The sequence below is a fragment of the Oncorhynchus nerka genome, linkage group LG11 (genome assembly GCF_034236695.1).
Source record: "Oncorhynchus nerka isolate Pitt River linkage group LG11, Oner_Uvic_2.0, whole genome shotgun sequence".
NCBI lineage: Eukaryota > Metazoa > Chordata > Actinopteri > Salmoniformes > Salmonidae > Oncorhynchus > Oncorhynchus nerka.
Window position 1 is genome coordinate 50,714,445 of NC_088406.1, and position 17,030 is coordinate 50,731,474.

A 17,030-nucleotide genomic window follows, 5' to 3' on the forward strand; every position below is an offset into this window, starting at 1 on the left:
TAGCTCGTGATTCATTCCCTGACAACTCAAATTGAATTGTTCCATTGCTCTATGTCCGCTACATACTTCAGTCTGAGACTGCCATCGATTAAGTCATTTGTGGTGACTTCAAAACGAAGGGTGTTGTACAAAACAAAGTCATCAGCGATTGGATCGTCTCAAACCCCCAGTATCAAAGTCAATGACACATTTTCCAAACACCGCTTTACCCATGTGTGTTCTGGCTCTGGCCCAACCCATCGGTTTCTGGGACCAATCAGAATGGTTAGAATGTGTTTACGTTCTAAAAAAATGTCGGGGAGGTACTCATTACAGAGAAGAAACTAACATCTGTGGTAGTGACGTAGTGTTTGGCCCGGAGCAAGGAGTTTGGGTAGCCAAGCAAAGTCATTCACGCATTAATGCGACTGTTCTTAGAAGGGCACCTATTGAGTCATTGCTCCCAAACACACTGTCAGGCTAGACGTAATCTCGGAAACCCAGAACTAATATTTCACGTAAATTGTGCCAGATGCTCAATTAGGTTCTTGGGGAGATATAAAGTCAGCAAAAAAAGAAACGTCCTCTCACTGTCAACTGCGTTTATTTTCAGCAAACTTAAGTGTAAATATTTGTATGAACATAAAATTCCAACAACTGAGACATAAACTGAACAAGTTCCACAGACATGTGACTAACAGAAATGGAATAATGTGTCCCTGAAAAAAGGGGGGAGTCAAAATCAAAAGAAACAGTCAGTATCTGGTGTGGCCACCAGCTGCATTAAGTACTGCAGTGCATCTCCTCCTCATGGGCTGCACCAGATTTGCCAGTTCTTGCTGTGAGATGTTACCCCACTCTTCCACCAAGGCACCTGCAAGTTCCCAGACATTTCTGGGGGGAATGGACCTAGCCCTCACCCTCCGACCCAACAGGTCCCAGATGTGCTCAATGGGATTGAGATCCGGGCTCTTCACTGGCCATGGTAGAACACTGACATTCCTGTCTTGCAGGAAATCACGCACAGAACGAGCAGTATGGCTGGTGGCATTGTCATGCTGGAGGGTCATGTCATGATGAGCCTGCAGGAAGGGTACCACATGAGGGTGGAGGATGTCTTCCCTGTAACGCACAGCGTTGAAATTGCCTGCAATGGCAACAAGCTCAGTCCGATGATGCTGTGACACACCGCCCCAGACCACGACGGACCCTCCAGCTCCAAATCGATCCCGCTCCAGAGTACAGGCCTCGGTGTAACGCTCATTCCTTCAACGATAAACGCGAATCTGACCATCACCCCTGATGAGACAAAACTAAGAGCACTATTTGCCAGTCCTGTCTGGTCCAGCGACGGTGGGTTTGTGCCCACAGGCGACATTGTTGCCAGTGATGTCTGGTGAGGACCCGCCTTCCAACAGGCCTACAAGCCCTCAGTCCAGTCTCTCTCAGCCTATTGCGGACAGTCTGAGCACTGATGGAGGGATTGTGCATTCCTGGTGTAACTCGGGCAGTTGTTGCCATCCTGTACCTGTCCCGCAGGTGTGATGTTCGGATGTACCGGTCCTGTGCAGGGGTTGTTACACGTGGTCTGCCACTGCGAGGACGATCAGCTGTCCGTCCTGTCTCACTGTAGCTCTGTCTTAGGCGTCTCACAGTACTGGCATTGCAATTTATTGCCCTGACCACATCTGCAATCCTCATGCCTGCTTGAAGCATGCCTAAGGCACGTTCACGCAGATGAGCAGGGACCCTGGGCATCTTTCTTTTTGTGTTTTTCAGAGTCAGTAGAAAGGCCTTTTAGTGTCCTAAGTTTTCATAACTGTGACCTTAATTGCCTACCGTCTGTAAGCTGTTAGTGTCTTAACGACCGTTCCACAAGTGCATGTTTATTAATTGTTTATGTTTCATTGAACAAACATGAGAAACTGTGTTTAAACCCTTTACAATGAAGATCTGTGAAGTTATTTTGATTTTTACGAATTATCTTTGAAAGACAGGGTCCTGAAAAAGGGACGTGTCTTTCTTTGCTGAGTTTATAAGAAAAGATACTGAGACTATCACAGTCCTCACAACCCTAAAAGGAAACTCTCAGCTCAATCATGGGCCAAATGTCTCCTCCCCTTCCAAAATTTGAAAGATACGAACCCCCTTGAAATCTTGTTTTGTCCAAATTATTAGTGATGAAAAAATCTGCACACTGGAACAAAGTTCCTTGTTAGTCGTTCCATCCCGCAGTCTGTTGACAGACTACGATACCATCCTATGTTGCGTGCATCTGTCCACGAGATGTTAGGCTAGAGGTACCCTCTGTGTGGGTGATGGGGGTTCAATGTTTGGGTAATACTAGCCCCTTCATAGGTCTTCTGATTTTTCCACCTTTAATTTTTTTCACTCCTTTGCATAAATACTTCTGATGCATGACCAGAAGAACATATGTGCGCCTCTGCAATGAAGGAGATTCATATAATTGGTTCAATACTCCATCATCAGAGATCTGGTTTTACCTTCAATACTCAGTACTGTATTGCCCAAATTCATTTTTACCTCAATCTTTGTGTACATTTTCAATCATTCATTCATCCAGATAAGGCATTTAGAGGCCTGGTTCTGACTGTGCTGTTGCATCATACAGTTGAAGGTGGGGCTAATTTGAGAAACTTGACTGGTTGTATAGACTGGTGAAATGAGATTGGAAGACGTTCAACGTTGATGAACACAAATCTCAGACGTGTGGATGATTCATGTGGGCAAAAAGAAACAGAACATTTGAAATTAAAAGAACAAATTGTGGTTTTAATAGCTCTCAGGTAACAGGTTCAGATCAGCAAGCTGCATGTCAACTCACACATACTGTGTGTACACACACACACACACACACACACACACACACACATCCTGATTCCAAGTGTTAGGCTGCCATGAATAATGATGAACTCTAGTTTGGTGAACTCTAACCTTTGACCCGGGCCTGACCCTGTCCTAGCTCCTGGTGAACTCCAGTCCCGCTGGACTCTATTCTGAAGTTTTTACTTCCCTCTGTTCAGATATACAGCTGTCAATAAGGAACACACAGGTCTCCTAGAGTTCGAGGTTCCAATCAGTCTTATAACTTTACTGGACTGCCACAGTCTCTATCATTCAAGCCACAATCACCCATGTAGGTCATTTAACACTGAGCTGTGTCTTAAACCTTCCTTCGAAACAGCAACTACTCCCGTCCAGATATCACTCCCGTTCCCTCATCCTCACCCACTAGCAAGCTACCCTATCCCACCATACAGTATACAGTATCATCATGTCCCAACCCCATGGTTTGACCCCCCCCCCCCCATCTCAGAAACTCCACGTTCTGGAGCTCTGAGAACAGACTGCTTAGTAAGACATCTGAGTGACAGCCTGTAACTCCTCCTCTTCTCTGCTCCTCATCCTCCTCTCCTGTCCGCCATGACTCTTCATTGTGTTTTGGGCTTGGCACCGCCAGGGGTTGTGTCAGGGGTGGGACCACCACCGTGGGCAATTCTGTGGAGACTGTATTAAAGAGAGGGGTCAATATCACATGATCTCATTTACTTTGGTCATTTGACAAAAGGTTATAGGTTTTTTCCATACCATTTCTCCAATACTGCCAGCCATTACAAATTGAGTAAATGTCAGTTATTCAGAAATAAGTTCAGGGTCTGCAGAGCTGCAATGGAAAACTACAGGAAGGAAAGAGGAACGTTGCATTCCACCGCCGTGACGAAAGATGGCGCCATACTCACATGTCCTTGGCGTTGTCAACGTTGGCCTGAATTCCTGCAACGAAGCCGTCCACTTTTGCCTGGAACGTCAAAAGAGGTATTGGCGAGAAACTCACTTCATTTGAACAACTCAGTGAATAAATCAGGAGAGCAGTTGTCAGCAGCGTGAGTGAGGTTTTACCTGGTGCTGCCTGTAGACCAGCGGTAGAGAGAATAGAGCGATCACACCTGGAGAAGAGGACAGAAGGGGAGGAGATGGCATGTGTTAAGCTTTCTGATTGAGTAAGTAGCTTCTTCAGACTAACAACATGGCATGCCCTTTTATTCAAATCAAAAGGCTGTTGATAAAGCAATATAAACCCCGTCTTCAACTGAAATACTAGAAGTGCAATATTCGACAATGTTGGCATGCATCAGCCAATGGTATCAGTCTCTGCAGGACAAATGGCCATCATGATTATTGAATGGCAATTCAATAAAGTTATTTTGAATACTGATTCCAACTGTGTCTGTGATTCTCACCAATGATGAGCACAGTAAGGCCATTACACAGGTCTCCCAGGAAAGTCACCAGGTACATCAGAGCCAGGAGCTGAGAAGAACGGGAGGAAACACAGTGAGCTCCACATATACAACGCACAATTTGAATGTACTCTCTGCAATAAGCAAATTCCATCAAAATATAAATATATTTAGCAAGCGATTTTTATCCACAGCAACTTGCAGTCATGCATGCATACATTTGAAGTATGGGCGGCCCCCGGGATTTGAACCCACTACCCTGGCGATGCAAGCGCCATGCTCTACCAACTGAGTGGTACAGGACCGCCAAAGACTTAGAATGCATATAAGCTTGTGGTAAATGTGTTGCAAAGAGTATCTTAAATAATCCCACAGCAACCCCCGCCCTCGCACCACCTCAAAACCTTTCGTGAACTAACACTCACACTTGACTTTTCCCCCCTCCTTACTAGCTCTGACTTTCCCGATAGCTACTTTATTGAGGAAAAATGTACTTACTAGGACTGAGATATGTGGTTGTCCCACCTAGCTATCTTAAAATGAATGCACTAACTGTAAGTCTCTCTGGATAGGCGCGTTTGCCAAATGACTCAAATGTAAAATGTCAATGAATGTACGCATCATACAAATGAATGAGTACATATTTCCCAGATCATCCACCATAACCTTTGTGGAGTTGGTGTAATATAGCTCAGTGGGTTGTCACTTAGGGCCCATGCCCCCATCCTGAAACGGGACACCCCCCTCTCAGAGAAGACGAAACTCCTCTCGTACCCTGTAACTGGGTTAACAGCCACCTGTGTCCCATGTCACATACCGGCCAGGTCAGGGTTGAGACCAAGGGGGCTCTGCGGCTTCTGGGGCTCAGGCTTAAGGCTACGTGGTACAGTCACACTGGCTCTCACTAACTGTGATAAGTCACACTAAGTACTCCTGCTGTAAATTTACATTTAACCCTAAAGCATTATGGTGCAAGTCACATGACTGTTGTTGATTTAATGTGCCAATGTTTTCCTTCTACCGTCCCGGGAAAACTGGAGAGAAAATGAACGAAGTCTAAAAAGAAGGTTTCTAGCAGAAACGTTATATCATTTCATAACGAACTGAGATTCAGATTAGAATTGAATTTGATTGAATTACTAGTCGGAAGTTTGCCGTACATGTTGTGTGACTCCGACAAGGGAACACGCTTCATCAATATGTCAGGACTGACCTAGAGTGTCCCCCTTAAAAGATTTAGATGCACTATTGTAAAGTGGCTGTTCCACTGGATGTCTTAAGGTGAACGCACCAATTTGTAAGTCGCTCTGGATAAGAGCGTCTGCTAAATGACTTAAATGTAAATGTGTAACTGAAATACACACAGAGAAATGTCATACATGTTCTGTATGAAACACATACATAGGATGGGGAGAGGGAAAGGACGAGAACCTTTGGCAAACTGTTAAAAGTAACCTTTGCGTGAGCACTATGTTGTTTTAGCCTCAGTTGCAATGCTTTGAGAGCTCTCGGGTATACTGGTAAGGGGACGATACAGTTGGACTACTTTCTTATTGCTACCCTTACAATGTGACGCATCGTCCCCGATGCCAATTCAATAAAATCCTAACGTTCTGCAAACTTGCAATTGCGCTTGCTGCCAGTTTGCTTGCATCACACTCCGATGCCCACAGAAACCAGGGAACGCTGAAAGCGGCGGGACCATATGTACACGATAATCACAATCATATGAACCACAGTGAGTTGTGGGTATGACAGCAGCGGTCTTTGATAGTGGTCTTGTTAGGAAACACAGTCGTCATTTGTCATTTGACGACGGTGGGCATGACAACGTCGTCATCTCCAGTGAGCGGGGAGGCAGGCTGATGCCAGAACAGAGCAGAGGAAGAGAAAAAGGTGGATAGAGAAAGAGGAGGGAGGGATGTCTGCTCGAAGGAAAGAGAGTCGAGAACAGACAGCTAGATGTAGTAAGGTTGAAGTAAATCCACAACGACAAGATGGCCTCATGGACTGGGTTCAAGAGACAAGGAGGAGAAGGGAAGGAGATGAAAAGAGAGAGCGAGAGAGGCAGAGAGAGAAAGGGCATGTTTTGAGGGACAAAAGGTCTATGCCATTCTGAAGAACTTCCTTGTGTAAAAAGTTATTTGAACCTTAATAAGGATCGGCCCTTTAATTTTCGCCTAAAATGACATACCCAAATCTAACTGCCTGTAGCTCAGGCCCTGAAGCAAGGATATGCATATTATTGGTACCATTTGAAAGGAAACACCTTGCAGTTTGTGGAAATTTTAAAGGAATGTAGGAGAGTATAGCACAATAGATATGGTAAAAGATCTGGTACCATCATATTTGAAATGCAAGAGAAAGGCCATAATGTATTATTCCAGCCCAGGTGCAATTTAGATTTGGGCCACTAGATGGCAGCAGTGTATGTGCCAAGATTTAGACTGATCAAATGAACCATTGCATTTCTGTTAAAAAATTTGTATCAAGACTTATTAATAACTTTTCATGTTCAAAACTGTGCACTCTCCTCAAACAATAGCATGGTCTTTTTTCACTGTAATAGCTACTGTAAATTGGTGCAGTTAGATTAACAATAATTTAAGCTTTCTGCCAATATCAGATATGTCTATGTCCTGGGAAATGTTCTTGTTACTTACAACCTCATGCTAATCGCATTAGCCCGCGTTAGCTCAACCGTCCCGCAGGGGACCCACCAACCCTGAAGAAGTTTTAAGTGAATGAATGAGACTTGAGAGGAGCTCTTGAAGGAGAGCATATAAAAAAGGTACTGCCATGTTCTGGCCCTTTCTAGACGAAGATCGATGAGATCCAACACCTAGGCAGCCTCACCTTGAGAGAGTCGAAGAGGTTTCCAACCAGGAAGAGATTCTTGAGTGAGTTAGCAGCAGAGACGGCTGCAACGATGACCTTCTGCGTGTATTGGTCAGCCAGCTCCCCACTGAAACTGATATCCAAATCTAGATACGCCCTGAGGACAGAAAGAGAGGTGGGTAGAAACGGAGGGCGCATTAAAAGACAGAGTGATAGAGGGGGAGTGATGGAGAAAGAGGGAGATAGAGTTCAGGACCAATGGGAAAGGAGGAAAGAGGCAGTGTTGGATAGAAAATGAGCGATTGTCGCCACGAGCGTCATGACGCAGAACACGGTTTGTCGTCTTATGCCTCAATGATTTTCATCAGCACAGATATTCAAGTCAAAATGTCCTTTCGGATCACGATGGATGAATTCTATCAACTATTTTGTCACACAGCAGTGGTTAACCTAAAAGAAACCTGCCGTTTTCTTAAAGACAAGCCCACCGGACTGTGATCCCAGACAGGATTTATTTTGGGAGGTGAGGGAATCCAGCCAATAAAGAACCTATTCCTGAATGCCACTCCCACAATGTTATTAGAGAAGAGAGGAGATAAACAAGAGTGGAAGGGAGTGGGGGATGAGAGGAAATAGGAGAAGAAATAGGAAAAGAAGAGGGAGGGGAGAGGAGAGGAAGAAGACAGGAATAAAGGACAAAAGAGGAAATATTTTTAAAAGAGCAGAGAAGAGGACAGACAACGAGAATGGAGAGGAGAGAACATGATTACATTGAGAGAAGAGAACCCCCTCCAGGTGTAATAGGAACACTTCCCCACCCCCATTCTATCCCATCTCATGCCAGGTGGCCAGCCACTCACTTGAAGGGGGGCACTCCGTCTCCCATGTTGAGCACGTGCAGGATCTTATAGTAGAGGCTGACTGAGACGGTGAAGCACAGGGCCCCCAGGGAGATGGTGGAGATGACTGTGATGATGCTGAGCTGGAACAAGGACAGCAAACCCACCACCAGCCCTGTGAATACCATGCCTGTACGCTCTGTGTCCTTCCAGTAGATCAGATCCATCACTGAGGAGAGGAGGAGGAGAAGAGGGGAGAGCAGAGGAGCCAGAGAAGGATAGACAGTAAGAGGGACGGAGAGGGGAATTGAGGGACGGAGAAGGGACGGAGAGGGAAATTGAGGGACGGAGAGGGGAATCGACAAGAGGGAGAATAGGTGGAAAAATAAGAAAGTTAGATGCATTGTCTACATGTTCAATTCAAGTATAAACCCAATGAGAAACAGAGTGGAAGCCAACATGGTCTTCATTGAGGCAAGGTGGGGGAGGGGACAAGCCCATGCATCTGACACTTCCTCAGATTATTTTAGTTGGTTGCTAACGGCCGCAGGGACAATCAGAGCTGCAAGAGTCTCTCCTCCTCCCTGTTCCTGCCTATGTGCCTTTTACAAAAACCCCACAGCATCACCAGCCAGTCAGTCCCTGTTTGTCTCTGACTCTCCAGTGCTCAGTGGGCCAGAAGGCCTTTCAGCCGTGCGTAGGCAGAGCAGAGGGACAGTGATCACCAGGCAGAGAGAAAACACAGACAGGAGCAGGGGGAGATGTCAAGTCTAGGCCTGGGCTTAATATAGCCTGCGCACTGTGTAGATGAAAGGAGAGAGAAGAGGAAAGAAAAGAGGAGAGGAGGGAGCAGGAACCCTGAATTTAAATGTTGCCCCGGAGAGCACCTGCTGACAATCTTCAAGCCCGTTTCCACCCCCTTTCTGCACCCTGTCCGTCTCCCTCGATCAGTCACCCAGCAACTGGAGCCACTGCGACTGGGCCCTCTCAGAGCCAAAATGGAGGCTCCCCTGGCCTGATCCCTCCATGGAATAAGTAGCAGTAGCTCCTAACCAACAGAGTAATTACAGCCAAAACACTGAGAGCACAGTGTAATGAAGCTGAACTCGGAGGTGGTAAACTGTAGTGACAAAGACATGTGGTCGTTACTCCATGGCTATCAGTGTTATGAGTGAGCCTGGCCCTGGAAATTAGAATAGAGTGCACTGATATACCTGACCAGCAGGAGGACTATTTATAAACATTACCACACACTATTAATACCCTCAAAACCTCCGGTACACACACACACACACACATCTGCCCACTGTCCCAACAGCTGGAACTACAGTACAGTAGCATACAGCTCTCTGATGTGTTGGCACTTTGCGACATTGACCAGCACATTGTAACACTGTTAAATGCACAGACTAAGTGCACTAAGAAAAGGAAGACATACCACAACAAGTTATACTAACGCTGGGGCAAAACAAACCCCTCATTTGACGGTCCAATAGATTGACTCTATACTAAGTCACGACTATATTGGTTAATGTTAATATAGTGATATAATGAACTCTCTGAGAATAGTAGAGACAATATGAAGTGGGAAGGGGGGAGTCACACGCGCGCGCACACACACACACACACACCAAATTAAAAGCCGTATTTGCCATAATCTTAGAGAAACCTCTCTATCTATGCCAAGTTCCGTATACTCTTACACCATGAGGAAATACAATGCAGCCCTCCTCTGACTGATCTAACCACCACAGAGCTGAGCACTGAATGACCGACCGACCGACCGACCGACCGACCGACCGACCGACCGAATGAATGACTGACTGACTGACTGACTGACTGAATGACTGACTGAATGACTAACTGACTGAATGACTGACTCAATCTTTACTACAACGTAATAAAATCACCAGTCAACCAATTCACAGCCTGACCTGACATTTTATTTACCACCACAACCAAAACCACCACCCAGCCATTTTAACACTACGGGGCATGCAGGAAGTCCCAGAGTAGCCCTGTGAAACACCTTGGCTCTGCCAACCCTGCTGCCCAAAGAGGTAACCCTGTCAGATGGGGCACAGATCAGCTCATTACACTACTAGCCTCTTACCTACACAAACAATCACATATATGGTCCCTACATGCTGTAACAAGCTATAACACAACTCTGGATGGTCACCACTAAGGCCAGAATGAGCAGGTTTTCAAAGGATCAAAGAGTTGAATTTTTGTGCCATGGAAAATTTTTTACGATACTGGTATCGTCAAAACCCAAGTCGCCACCATCTAAAACACTCCTTAGGACACTCTTAACCCGCCTGAAACAATCCCATCAATATGCAGGCAGACACACACACCTCTGCAAAGTTGGTCAGTGAGTGGTCAAAATCTCCCCAAAGACCCTCGGCTGTAGCTGGTCTCCTGACGTTCAGACTCCTCTCCAAAGCCACGGTCACTCAATGCACAGCTCTATACTGGACAGACAGTCAGTCCCTACATGTGGAAACGCCCCGACGGCTGAGGACGACAGGTACTGTAATTCTAACTGTGCCAATGTCTGAAACGAGACACTGCTTTGCCCATTCAATAGGTCACCTGCCTCCCCACCTAGTCCATTCACTGATAGATCTCATTGTGCCGGCTGACACCGTCTCATAATATCTCCATCTTGCCTCTCTGAGCCCAGGGTCTTACCGTTAATGTTGGCCATTTTGGTTGCTGCTCAGGCGATCCCCCCTTCTCTCTGTTTGTCTCTCTCTCAGTCCCCCTGCTCTCTCCCTGCCACGCTGAGCTGTTTTTGGCCTCCCCTGCCCCGTCAGCAGTACAGAGACTTTTCACTCCAAAATAATCAGCCCAATAGGGCCCGCCCCCCTCAAGACTCATGTAGACTACAGCATAGATAGATAAGATAGATATATTCACTTATTCACACGTAGTACATGCATATACTGTATATATTGACCTGAGACAGAGACAAATCTTGAGACACACACACGTTGGCATACACATAGATAGCCATGGTGGATAACATAGAGACGCAAAGAGACATAACCACAGACAACGACGACACACAAACCCATTCAGAGGAAAAAACACTCACACAGAGGCGGAAAACGGACATTTCGGAGAATTACATAACACACTTATGTAAGCAGAGACAGGGCAGACAACAGCTAGCGAAGGAGAAGGTATAGGAGTAAAAACACATTATTGTGAGATACAAACAGTACCGTCCTACCAGTAGGTACAAACTCTTAGGGAAAAAGGGTTCCAAAAGGGTTCTTCGGCTGTCCCCATACGAGAACCCTTTTTGGTTTCAGGTAGAAGCCTTTTTCGGTTTCAGGTAGAACCCCTCCGTGGAAATGGTTCTACGTGGAACCCCAAACGGGTTCTATATGGAACCAAAAAGGCTTCTTCGAAGGGATCTGCTATTATGACAGCCAAAGAACCCTTTTAGGTTCTAGATGGCATGCGTGCGCAAATAACCTCTATTCAGATATGCATAGCGGTTGTCTAACCTGTAACCAGCTAGTCTAACCTCACAATAAACACGGGGAGTCAAATGTGTTCTGACATATCTGATACAGAAACCAGATGGTTTGCTTTACATGATCTAGAAACACTTGATCTAGAAACCCTTAAAGCCTGTCAACAGCTTGACCAGTCATTAATCACCCAGGGTCAGTGAGAGGGGGGTGGGCAGTACAGTACACCCAGCCCCCAGTCCACCCAGCCGCCGGGCCAGCCACCCCCCAGTCCACCCACTATATAAAGATTGGAGGATATGGCGGAGGTCCATATTGACTGGCATCCCCCTTGAAGAGTCATCCATATCGACCATGGAGGCCAGAGAAGATAGATTTAATGTCTCACACTTGGTCTCTCTCTCTCTCTCTCCCGCTTTCCTTCACTGCCCTGTCTCACATTATCTTTATCATGTGTACAGTGATCCAAGGGATACGGAAAGATTAGGGTGTCAGCGTGTATGTCCAAGCAGACATACATACAGACAGAGCAGGAAGAATTTTTGGCGGAATTAGCCCATTACCCCTTGACACAATGGAACACACAGGGCTCACAGCAAAAATATAGGGTCTAATTCCAGGGTCTATGTTACTCAGGCAGTGAGAGGGACTGCTTTGTGCTCTCAGCAGCATATCGAGGACAGAGATGGGAGGGAGGTAACGGGTTAGGGGTCACTGTCTTCCGGCAGATGGCATCATTAGTGCAGACGCACTATCGGACGTAATATAATGTAGCAGAATGATTCGGGCAAGGGGATGGTAGATGCTCAAATTGTAAAGGTAGTTCCAAGATAGGAAAGTCACATAAAAATAGGTAAGATGTGCTACAAACGTTACCTGCTATGTGGGTGCATATCGTAGGGCCTGATAGGTTGAGCACCGAAAACCACTGTTCGCTAACCAGCTCTTCCTGAGTGTTTCGACCAATGGAGGTGGAGGAAGTGGATGACACGTCATCGGTGAGGCCGCCTCTTGGTCGCACAGCCGTGAGCAGTGGGACGGTGGTTTCCATGGTTACGAGGGACTCAGGCTCAGGGGGTGGTGATGCGGCTGAGAAACAGGACACAAGGTAATTGTGACGAGGTCATTGCCCTGCATCAAGTTAGTCTACAGGCAGGTCGCAATAGATCAACTACAAATGTAATTTATCTAACGACGTCATTATTTACCTGAACCTCACCTACCTTACAATGAGCAGTGATTTAGCAATCTTATTAACAAAAGTGCTCATCCTGATCCTAAACAACAGGAGAGAGCATGCTGTCCAGGGAGTCTAAAGCACAGTGGTGTCTGACTTCATCTGTGGTCACACACGCGCACACACATACACACACACACTTACACACACTGTCACAGTTATGTACTATCAAATGGGACACACTTCCCATTTTCAAACATGGAGGTTACACCCATTTACCCTGGAGCAATATGCTCGCCCACAGTGTGATTTCAGGGTCTAGAAAGCCTAAAAATATGCAGTATCTCCTGCTTTTATAAATGTAGCTCCATGCAGGTATATCTACCCTGATCCCATCTACCCACTCATCTAGATAGCCCCACCCCATCCCCACTGCCCCATAGTGGGCTCACCCTGGTGGCTGTCAGAGGGACTGTAGTTCTGGGGCTCCAGGGGCTCTGTCTCCTCTCTCTGGGTCTCTGTGTCCCTCTCTTGAGGTTCAATCTCAGTATCTAGGAGAGAATCCTGGACTGTCACAGGTTGTCTGTGGACGTCCCTCTCCCTTTCCTCCCTCTCCTCCTCATCCTCTAGGGTGAGGAAGGTGTGGGGGTCCCTCTCCCTTTCCTCCCTCTCCTCCTCATCCTCTAGGGTGAGGAAGATGTGGGGGTCCCTCTCCCTTTCCTCCCTCTCCTCCTCATCCTCTAGGGTGAGGAAGATGTGGGGGTCCCACTCCACGTCGGGGGAGTCCAGGGGGAGGAGCGATTCCACGGTGTCCGTGCGGATCAGGGAGGTGCGGCCTCCCCTGGCCCCGCCCCTCCGCCGGCTCCCTGACGATGAGTCACGATGATGTCGTGAGGCTCCACCTGCCTCGGCCTCGGCGATGGCGATGTAGGAGAAGGTGGGCTCGAAGGAGTTCTGTCTCGGGGTCCCCCAAATGGAGGGGGATGAAGCTCCACCGTCATCATCCTCCGGACCCCCGTCTTCTTCGTCAGACCACTCCCTGGCCGTCTGCAGGTCGTACAGCTCAGACTCCTCATTCCCACCTGGAGAGAACAGGCACAGGAAAAGCCTTAAAGTAAAACCTATATTGATTTAAGTATTTTAGTATTTTTATATTTGTTATCCGGTCCTGTGTCAATGTAATATGTTGAAAATTGTGTCGGCTTTCAAAACCTATACATTTAGCTATAGACTACAGCGAAATCGTTCATCCTAGGAGAAAGCTATACAAGCACGCAATGTCATTCCATAGACACATCACATGTTCTGTGGCGTTAATGTCTACGGAGGAGCCGTTTGACGTCGCTTTCTCATCTACATATCCTCTGATGTCTTTGAGCGCCGAGTTGAAAGCCCAATGAAGCACAACATGCTTTGCCTGAATGAGAGGGCAACATCCAAAAAGGTGCAAGACACTTTTGATGGGAGTAATCTTTCCAGATATCATTATTCCGAAAGGCTACAAAAGCATTCAAGCAAACAAATGGACACAATCAACTTCAGGTTAGACCTGTAGACATGTCATAGTATGCTTTTTTTTCTCCAAATGATGATTCTCACATACAAAGTCCAATCATTCACACGGTCCATTTCTAAACCTCTACTGTATGTATGCATTGTGTGATGTTACCGTCAGTGCAGGGAGGTGTTGAATCAGGCGTGGAGGAGACAGAACCATATTCCTCTGGAAGAAAAATAACAAGATTAATCAGAGACATGTCTATTACCATTGGCTGGGGAACTATCATAACACAGTTGTGAAATGTACAGTGCAAAACAGACCATTTGTACCTTAAAAACTGATTAAGGACTGTGGTTTGGCCACTCTTATGTGAAACTGGAGACACTTCTATAACGTCTATGTCTACAACTCCTCTCTTCCTTCTATTTCTATGTCTGCAACTTTTCACCAAGGCCTATTTGCATGTAAGGCTGGAGAGCAGACACTATCGAGATAAGTTTCCCTCTCAATATAAAGCATTGTATCACATTCGAAAGCATTACCACACATAGCCTATTCTCAGACAGATTACGTGCTTCCAATCATGTAAATGTGTTTCTATAGTGTCTCAATACATTAAAATGAGATTGAGAGAATAAATAAAAATGGTTGCATTTGTATTTTTTAGGAGAATCCATGGCTCAAATCCAGGTATTTGAGTAGCCTTTTTCTAAGCCATTACCCAGTCTTTAAAAGCAATTTCATTGGTGTTTGTATACATTATGCTAACAGCTAACTATGTCCCCTCTCCTACAGTAGAGATCAGCTCTGGCAGAGCAGGCAGGGGGGAGGTCTTAACTACATACATCCAATAAATCAAGCAGCTGGTAACTGTAAAAGAAGCCCTGGCTAAAATGAAAACACCTGCATACACACACACACACACACACACACACACACACACACACACACACACACACAACACACACAACCGGTGCTCAGTCAATGAAAACACACACACACACAGCCTACTACACCCCCGAGAACACACACACACACACACACACACACACACATCTGCAATAGGTCTCTACAAAGGAAAAGAAAAAGGTGTGTCTGCTACAACACTGCATCAATCCATCCATTCAACCGTGTGTTCATCAAGGGAGGGAGCGAGAGAAAGAGAGGGAGAGGGGAGATCGATGGCCACGCATATGGCTATTACAGATGCTGTACAGATATATGGGGATGCGAACAACAGACAGACAGTCAGAGAAAAGCCGACACACTCACTGCAGTGGGAGAATCCTAGAACCTGGCCCATGCTCCATCAAGGCACTGCTGGGCCCATCCAGTCTGGAAGCCCCCCTCTCTTCCTCTGGATCTCTCTCTCTCTCTCTCTCTCTCTCTCGCTGCTCTCTCCCTCTTCCACCTCCCTCCCTCCCTCGTTCCACCGATGCAGCACTGCTGTTTCTCTCTCTGGCTCTCCCTCTATGCACCCTCCCCTTCCTTCTCTGGCTCACGGGCCCCTCCCTACCTCCTTCTTCCTGCTTTCTCTTTTCCCCTCCCTCCCTCTCTTGCTCTCACATCACTATGACGGCAGGGGAGCAGCACAGGCAGGGCAGGGCAGAGCCAGAGAAAGAGTGTGTGTGTGTGTGCGCGCGTTTCCCTCCTTCCATTCATGACTAATCATTAGTGTGTGCATCCAGCCGAGTGGAGTATATCTCTATCTGCATTTTACGGGGCGTTGTATTTTTTTATTTGTATTTATCAGGGATCCCCTTCCTGGGGTCCAAGATGATTGGTAGTGGTGGTGATAGTGGGCATGGCCTTGTTGCATACACATGACAAAGGGAAACAGAGAGCTCACTACAAATACATGTCCTTTTGCACCCTCCCACACACACACAGACAGACATACTGTATGCCTTACTGGGTGTTTTGAATAACCACCATGTGTGAGACTGCTAGGTAAAGCAGAAGGGTGCATTTGTAGATTTGCCTGGTGGCAGTAAGCAGCCGTAGCAACAGCACATACTGTAACCCGGCTCGTTGTAGCCCTGGTGTGCTGCCTGAAGCTGCTTCTGCAAATGAGTGGTCACATGACGTGTCAGCTAAATCATCCTGCTCCTGTACGTCACTGACTGTTCAGGCTTGGACAACATATAAGGGGGAAATGACATGAAATATAGACATTTTCTCCATTCAAAAAACACACATTTAATGAGGCTATAAAGTGCACTTTCTGGCAGGTGCAATACACTGAGTGTACAACGCATTGTGTCAGCACATTCCTAATATTGAGTTATACCCTCTTTTGTCCTCAGTACAGACTCAATTCGTCAGGGTATGGACTACAAGGTGTTGAAAGTGTTCCACAGGGATGCTGGCCTGTTGACTCCAGCGCTGCCCACAGTTGTGTCAAGTTGGCTGGATGTCATTTAGGTGGTGGACCATTTTTGATACACAAGGGGAACTGTTGAGTGTGAAAAAAAGCACGGGGTATAGGTCCAACACAAGTCCAACACCATCATTAAGTTTGCTGACGACACAACGGTGGAAGGCCTCAATGACAACGATGAGACAGCCTATAGGGAGGTCAGAGACCTAACAGTGTGGCAAAAGAGCAAGACAAAAGAGATGATCGTGGACTGCAGGAAAAGGAGGGCCGAACATGACATTCACAATGATGGGGCTGTAGTGGAGCGGGTCGAGAGTTTCAAGTTCCTTGGTGTCCACATCACCAACAAATGATCATATCAAACACACCAAGAAAGTCGTGAAGAGGGCACGACAATGCCTTTTTCCCCCTCAGGAGAAAAGATTTGGCACGGGTCCCCAGATCCTCAAAAAGTTCTACAGCTGCACCATCGAGAGCATCCTGACCGGTTGTAATCACTGCCTTTTATGGCAACTGCTTGGCATCCAACCGTAAGTCACTACAGAGGGTAGTGCGTACGGCCCAGT

The 17,030-nt window shown here is 46.6% G+C and overlaps 1 protein-coding gene across 3 annotated transcripts; it reads right to left on the reverse strand.

The window, feature by feature from the left end:
- Positions 1-2,751: 2,751 nt before the first annotated feature.
- LOC115137083 (reticulon-2-like) lies at positions 2,752-15,476 on the reverse strand. Of its 3 annotated transcripts, XM_029673121.2 has the most exons (10): positions 15,357-15,476; positions 14,253-14,306; positions 13,036-13,665; positions 12,283-12,495; positions 7,940-8,147; positions 7,098-7,236; positions 4,242-4,311; positions 3,901-3,947; positions 3,741-3,799; positions 2,752-3,507 (listed from the first exon to the last, which is right to left on the reverse strand). In XM_029673121.2, exons 1-10 carry the CDS (start codon positions 15,385-15,387, stop codon positions 3,432-3,434), a joined length of 1,527 nt encoding a protein of 508 aa, XP_029528981.1. In that variant the 5' UTR covers positions 15,388-15,476; the 3' UTR covers positions 2,752-3,431. The 3 variants fall into 3 exon arrangements, with proteins under 3 accessions (XP_029528981.1, XP_029528983.1, XP_029528985.1); XM_029673123.2 differs by lacking the exons at positions 12,283-12,495; positions 13,036-13,665; positions 14,253-14,306; positions 15,357-15,476 and adding an exon at positions 10,616-10,737; XM_029673125.2 differs by lacking the exons at positions 12,283-12,495; positions 13,036-13,665; positions 14,253-14,306; positions 15,357-15,476 and adding an exon at positions 10,279-10,385.
- Positions 15,477-17,030: the final 1,554 nt, after the last annotated feature.